This window comes from Megalobrama amblycephala, linkage group LG13 (genome assembly GCF_018812025.1).
Source record: "Megalobrama amblycephala isolate DHTTF-2021 linkage group LG13, ASM1881202v1, whole genome shotgun sequence".
Taxonomy (NCBI): Eukaryota; Metazoa; Chordata; class Actinopteri; order Cypriniformes; family Xenocyprididae; genus Megalobrama; species Megalobrama amblycephala.
The window spans coordinates 28,438,447-28,446,350 of NC_063056.1; the positions used below are offsets into that span (position 1 = coordinate 28,438,447).

General features: G+C 35.0%; 1 protein-coding gene across 1 annotated transcript; it reads right to left on the reverse strand.

Annotated features, from left to right (window-relative positions):
- Positions 1–2,037: 2,037 nt before the first annotated feature.
- Positions 2,038–7,638, reverse strand: rbp5 (retinol binding protein 1a, cellular). Its single transcript, XM_048153111.1, has 4 exons — positions 7,107–7,638; positions 5,969–6,153; positions 5,697–5,798; positions 2,038–2,738 (listed from the first exon to the last, which is right to left on the reverse strand). Exons 1-4 carry the CDS (start codon positions 7,180–7,182, stop codon positions 2,685–2,687), a joined length of 417 nt encoding a protein of 138 aa, XP_048009068.1. The 5' UTR covers positions 7,183–7,638; the 3' UTR covers positions 2,038–2,684.
- Positions 7,639–7,904: the final 266 nt, after the last annotated feature.

Below are 7,904 nucleotides of genomic sequence, written 5' to 3' on the forward strand. Positions count from 1 at the left end.
TTTTAAATGTTTCATTACATTTCAATAAAAACATTGAATAATCCCACAAATAAAGTAGCCTATGTACAAAGGGATGAAGACTGTCATGTGTCATTGGTCTTACCAGAAGATGGCGCAATAGACTTTAAGCTTGTCCTTTTAAACCTCTGTTAGAGTTGTTTGCACAATTCAATTTCACTGGCCAACCCTTCAGTCAGTCAGAAGCACGTACTTCACTACAAAGCAAAACAATGTGCCAAAACATGTGACATCGGGACAGGAAATTAAACAGCCTTATCTCAGCTTGTATTTTATTGGTGAAATAGCAGCAAATATTCCTTTTCCCAAGTCTATTGTCGCACCCTAGAGGCAAAATGAGGGAATTGCAAGGTGGAAGGTATTTAACTTTCGTTTTTGTTTTGTTTTTTGTTTTTAAGTTGCCAGCCACCGCCAGTATTTTTGATAATTTTCACAAACTTTCAAGGCCCTCAGAATATTTTGTTGCATTAATATATCAACATACAATATATCAAAAGAAAGAACAGAGTCTTTTTTTTAAACAACAACAAAAACCTTTTATTCTAGCCTCATGCATTCTTTTTCTATCACCACTTGAATGTGGTTAAGTTTCAAATAGTTTAATAGTACAAATAGTTTAAAAAACAAACAATATTTTAAGCAAAAAGCTTAGAAAATCGTGTTTTGTCAAAGACTAAAACGTGCATAAGCAATGTTTTGATCTGGAGATTGCCTACGATTTCAGAAGATGTGTAATAGCGCCACCTACCGTATAACAGTGAAAACACGGAAAGCCGCGGGGAAAGAGTTAATTTGTCAATGGCTGGTTGAAAGATGTCTCGTTCACATAGTAGGGGTTTTGTTTTTGAAAGAAATCAATAAACGCTCACCTAGGCTGCATTTATTTGATCAAAAATAGAGAACATAAACAGTACTATTGTGAAATATTCCTATTTACTCCAGTCTTCACACATGATTTTTCAGAAATCATTCTAATGCTGATTTGATGCACCAAGAAATATTTCTTATCAATTTTTAAAACAGTTGTGCTGCTTAATACTTTTGTGAAAACTGTTATACTTTTTTTTTTCTTTTTTCAGGATTCAAGTTCAAAACACCATTTGTTTGAAATAGAAATCTAACATTCTTGCAGAATCTCTTTTAAAAAATGTAAAAAATAACCCCAAACTTTTCAACGGGTGTGTGTGTGTGCGTGCACGTTTTTGTGATTTATGAGGACACAAATTTGTACAATGACATGGGTATTACACTGGTATTATGATGTAAACATGAAATATGAGGACATTTTATGAGTCCTCATATTTAAAATAGCTTTAAAAAAAAAAAACTAAATGTTTTATTAAAAATGCAGAATGTTTTCTGTGATGGGCAGGTTTAGGCGGGGTAGTGTAGGGTAGGGGGATAGAATGTACAGTTTGTTGTACAGTATAAAAAAACATTACGCCTATGGAATGTCCTCACAAAGATAGTAAAACAAACCTGTGTGTGTGTGTGTGTGTGTGTGTGTGTGTGTGTGTGTGTGTGTGTGTGTGTGTGTGTGTGTGTGGTATATACACACATCCGTTTGTTTCACTAGAATGGTGAAACACTTCAAAAAAGCTTCACTATATTAGTAAAGACTGCATAGACTTCCATTGATTTTATATTAAATGAATGATATTTTCTATCACCTAACTTGACCCCTAAACCTAAAACATCACAGAAACGTGCAAAACACAAGATTTAAATAAAAACATGTTTTGGCTGATTTATAAGCCTTTCTAACTAGTGAGGACCAGTAAAATGTCCTCAATAATTGACTGTCATAATATTTCACTATATAAGTGAGGACATTTGGCCCACACAAGTACAGCCAAACCTCTACACAACTACTCAATATGAGACTATTTTGACCAACACTTTTAGAAAATATCATCTAGTAACTGAAAATAATTACTGCAAAGAAGCTACACAAGTATGCTGTTGTGTGGATTGCTATTAGTTATTGCTCTGACAAGAAATAAATTCATACAAACAGAATTTGATGGTAATATAAATGGTTGTATTCTAGAGTGGACAAATTCAATGACATGACATCAAAATTCAGACCATACATATTTCAATACTTTTAGACAATGTTTGACTACTGCATTTAATCAAAATTTAAATCACACAGATTTATCGAATCCATTATTTCTATCATTTGCCAATCCAGTAGCAGGAAACCGGACATATAATATAATACAAATTTAATTTAGGAATCAATAATTCAAGATGTACTTGACTAGCTAAACCGCTGGCTGATTTAATCACTACTTCTGTGTACTGTAATCATCTGCCTAAAAAAAAATAATTTTAGGGTGCCATGAATCCAGCCTGATCCATATTTTACAGTACCATTCATGAATGTTCAAAGAAGGCAACAGGGCTCTATTGTCATGATCTATGCATTTTGGTTTGATTGCATCTGTGAGGGGAAAACTGCGCTTTAAAAGCTGCAACATTTCATGGAGAGGGAACCAATTTCTTCATTTGTAGTTTCCATTTAAACGCTGTTTGTTACGGATCAGGAACAAATCACTGTGGCGATACTGCCTCTTTCTGAGCCCTGAGCTCTAAGAACAATCTGAGCTCAAAACCCCCAGCAAATGGCCCCTCTATTTCTCTCTCTCTCTCTCTCTCAATCCTCACTCAGCCTTCTTAAAGACCTGCTTGGCAGTGACACCCTGAGCCCTCATCTCCTGCAGAGAGAGAAAAAGAGAGACGTGAGAGAAGAAAATCTGATGAAGGACATTGGGAGAGATACATAGTACTAGCCCAGTGGTTAAAGCTTCTGATTAGGATTAATCCAAAAACTGGAGACATTCAGAGAAGGTCCTATCAACATTGTGCCTCTGGATAAAGCCTTGAATACCAGGTTTCTCCATGAAAACTATTCCTAAAATGAGTGTACTGTTTCTTTAAATGAAAAGAACTGCTAAATGAAACCAGGCAATAAATGTTTTTGAAAGAAGTCTCTTATTCTCACTAAGGCATTTTTATCAAAAATGCCATAAAACAGTTGTGGAATGTTATTACAACTCAAAGTAACTATTTTCTATTTTAAAGGTGCCCAAGAATGCTTTTTCACAAGATGTAATATAAGTCTAAGGTGTCCCCTGAATGTGTCTGTGAAGTTTCAGCTCAAAATACCCCATAGATTTTTTTTAATTAATTTTTTTAACTGCCTATTTTGGGGCATCATTAACTATGCACCGATTCAGGCTGCGGCCCCTTTAAATCTCATGCTCCCTGCGCCCCCCGAGCTCTCGACTATAAAACAATGCATAAACAAAGTTCACACAGCTAATATAACCCTCAAATGGATCTTTACAAAATGTTCGTCATGCATGCTGCATGCATGCTTCGGATCATGCGAGTACAGTATTTATTCGGATGTTTACATTTGATTCTGAATGAGTTTGAGGCTGTGCTCCGTGGCTAAAGCTAACATTACACACTGTTGGAGAGATTTATAAAGAATGAATATGTGTTTATGCATTATACAGACTGCAAATGTTTAAAAATGAAAATAGCGACGACTCTCGTCTCCGTGAATACAGTAAGAAACAATGGTAACTTTAACCACATTTAACAGTACATTAGCAACATGCTAACGAAACATTTAGAAAGACAATTTACAAATATCACTAAAAATATCATGTTATCATGGATCATGTCAGTTATTATTGCTCCATCTGCCATTTTTCGCTATTGTCCTTGCTTGCTTACCTAGTCTGATGATTCAGCTGTGCACAGATCCAGACGTTAATACTGCCTTGTCTAAAGCCTTGAACATGGGCTGGCATATGCAAATATTGGGGGTGTACATATTAAAGATCCCGACTGCTACGTAACAGTCGGTGTTATGTTGAGATTCGCCTGTTTTTCGGAGGTCTTTTAAACAAATGATATTTACATAAGAAGGAGGAAGCAATGGAGTTTGAAATTCAATGTATGTCTTTTCCACGTACTGAACTCTTGTTATTCAACTATGCCAAGGTAAATTCAATTTTTTAATCTAGGGCACCTTTAATAGACTTTAAAATGTAATTTATTCCAATGATAGCAAAGCTGGATTTTCATCAGCAATTACTCCAGTCTTCAGTGTCACATGATCCTTCAGAAATCTGTTACGTCCATAGACGCAGTCTTTATTGATTTATCAGAAAAGCAGTTTTCTTTAATGTGTTTTTGTGTGCTTTTTCGGTTTCTTTCTCTGTTTCTCCTTTGGCTCCTCTTACTCGATCTGCCTGGCAGGTAGCGGATTGCCCCCAGCTGTACCTGCTTACCAGTTAAGAGTGAGCCAGCATAAAAGCAGAGCAGCAGCTACCGGAGTTTGAGAAAACCTTCCCCCGAGATCTTTCTCCAGAGCGTTATCTTTGTCCTGCCTAGCCTGTTGCTGCAGTTTACAATTTTTGGTTGTTGAGCTGCTTAATATTCTACTCTAGTATTGTAGTGTTTTTTTGTTTTTTTTTAATTTGTTTGTTGTGAGTTTCTCAAACACCTACTTTTGCGGTTTAAGTTAAAGAGGAGCTTCATACTACCCCTCACCTTTATCAGCTTTGTTTATCTTGTTTGGTTTATAGCTGCTGCTGTTAACATCAAGCTTAGCAGTTACTTTAATATTTGCTTACTTGTGTGTGTTTGTTTGTTTGTTTCTTTATTTGGAAGCTGTAGGGAGGTGGGTGCCATTTTTGTTGAACCCTGTTTTCTCCTGTTTTGTGGCCAGGAAGGGAGTTCTTTTCTTTTCTTTGTTAGTTTAGTTAAAGGTTTAAACTACTCAGTTAGATGGCTTTTTTTATTATTATTTTGGCCTTGCCCTCTCCTGAAGCTATTGCTTCCTTTTTTCTTTTTATTTTATTACAGTACCTTTTGCAATTGTTCCACGAGCTGTGAAATAAAAATCTTTTTGGTAACTTGTTGCTTGTGGTGCTGTGGCAGGACTCAGACCAATGCTCTTTAAAATACTTGTTTTGTTGCATCCGCTTATACCCCTAGACTTATGCGGGACGTAACAAATCATTCTAATATGCTGATTTGGTGATCAAGAAACATTTCTTATCAATATTCAAAACAGTTGTGTTGCTTAATATTTGTGGAAAACTATTTTTCAGGATTATTTGATGAATAGAAAATACAGAAGAACAGCTTTTATTTGTTAATGTGCCCTTGTTGAATAAAACTATTAATTTCTTTTTTTTTTTTAAATCTTCTGGACCACACTCAAAACCCTAAAAGAACAGTGTCTCTTTAATCTAAGCCCACAAAAGCCCCGTATCTCATTTAATCCCCCCCTTGTCTTCATCTCCTCTTTCACCTACCCTTTTCATTTGGCTTGTGTCCTGTCACTTTTCTCACACTTTTTATAACTGCCTTAGAAGTTATAAGAAAAAGACGTAAAACAAAAAATAGAAATAAAATTAAAAAGCTGAATATATAGCCCACTCTTAGTTTATCAATGCTATAAAATGTCACTCTATTTACAATAGAACCATATTTACATATCTATTTACAAACCTTTCATATAGTTTTATCAAAACATTTTAGTCCAGTTTTACATTTAAATTGCTTTTTTAAAAGTCCTTCAGACACTAGATAACACATACTGTATATGTAAAGCAGTTTTTCCTAGCCCAGGACAAATCCTACTTGCTTACCAAATGAAGGATGTTTCCTTCTAACCAATGTGTCCAGCCTCTGCCCTCTTTCTCTCCTCTCTGCACGCAGACCAATTTATCACCGTCCCAGTCCACTGTGGTCTGAAACATATGGAGAACATTATCCTTTAGCGCCACACATGCCACACTCTTTTGTCTGGTGGTTGTTACTTTTAAAGGGGCCCAGGTTTCTCACAAATATACTACAAATGGGCTTACTATAAAGTAAATAATATAAAAATAACGAGTGAAAATTAAAGAATCCCACAGACCTGGCACTTTCGCCCATCGACTGCTCCCAGGTCCTCAGTGAACTCCTGTCCCAAAGTGAAGTCCATGTCGAAGTTCTTAAAGGTGGTGACTGTCTTTATCTTCATTTTGCCAGTGTTCACATCATGTTCAATATGTTTGCTGGGTTTCAGAATGCAAACGACTTTCCTTAATGCATAATTAACATCTGATGAGAAGAGAAAGAGATAAGCATATTGATTTTTTTTTTAAAGGCAATTCTGCATTATTTACTTTTACTTAACCACGTTGTTCTAAACAATTTATTTTCTTCAGTGAACTACAAAAGGTGATTTTTATTTATTTTACTTTTTTTTTTTTTAGAAAAAAAAAAATTTGTTCTTGGATAAGAATGATCTTGAGTTCAAATAACTGATTCAATGTTCTCGTTGCAGTGGTTTACAGGCCACTGAAGGAGAAGATAACTGGTGAGAAACAACTTGGATTTCAGTCTGTTTGTCACACAAACTATTGTATGAATTCAGAAGATTTTGAATATTATGCATGAGATATATTTATGATACTTTTATGCTGCTTGTTAAGTTATTTTTGAAGCTCAAAAGCTCCATTATTGCAAATGCATGAAAAAGAGTGACAAGCAAGTAACTGAACATTTTTCATTTTGTGTTCCACAGAAAAAAAGAAATTCATACGATTTTGTAACAATATATATATATATATATATATATATATATATATATATATATATATATATATATATATATATATTTTTTTTTTTTTTTTTTTTTTTTTTTTTTCCTTCTTCTTTTTTAGGTGCATAACATGATGTGACAATTACTACAAGGTCCGAATCAATGAATTTGGTAAACGGCGCAGGGTCAGACATGTTTCTAAACTTTTCCATTGTATTTTTTTACACACTAAAATGCTATGATCTCGTTTAGACTTTCTTCCCCACGGCAAGAAGATGATTAGACTGTATTTCATTACATTAACCCAGAATAAAGGCAGGTACATCCATCAGGTCCACGAAGGTTTAAAGGCAGGAGGTAAAGAGTCAACACAAGCATCAAATTTCAATCAAAGTGAGTCACTCTGTTTCGATAAGCATTTCACTAGATTTCCAAACTGAGAGGGGAAAAAAAAGATATTATAACTCACCCAAAGCCGCCAGATATTCTTCAAAATTATTCTGGGAAACCATGTGGTAAATGCCAGTATAATTAGGTTTCGACATTCTCAGTTTTTTATTTATTTATTTATTTTTTTGGTTCGAGTCGACACGAATCTATCTAAGCTTTGTGTGATTTGTGGCTCTGTTGGCTCACTTTTCCCCTCTGGTTATCTGTCTGGATCTCTATCCGTGTCTCCAGGCAGCACTATCGCATTGTACGTTAGTTAATTTGGTTAAATAAGAGCGCGATTGACTCCGTTTCCTACTAACAGCACGCGAGTTGTAGACACCGAGCAGAATCCGTAGTCAGTGTTTCCGGGAATCTACTCCGTGATGTTCCGTTGCACAACGAACCATGACCGATTTCAGGTTCGTCCTCTGTAAGTAAACCCAAAAGCAGCTATGACTCCTCCCAAACCAACTCAATTCTGAACAAATAACCAAATCCAGCCTATCTAGGTTTGGGATTGATTTGCAGGCTGCATTAAAGGGAGGTGGACTGGTTTTCCAGAGCTTTTATCAAATTGTAACTTCAAAAAATACACACCAAAAGAATGATTCATTATGACCGTATCCCTTTAAAACATGCAAACTAGGCGTCAACTCATTAAATATTTAAATATAAGACTACAAAAAAAAATGTCAGGAAAAAAACTTTTTTTTTTTTTTTTAGAAATAGTAATACATTTAATGCATGTGCAAAATACTTGGTGATAGATGTACCTAAAAAGGTAGTCTCAACTCATTTATCAAAGTAAAATAAACAAAATAAATGATAAAAAACC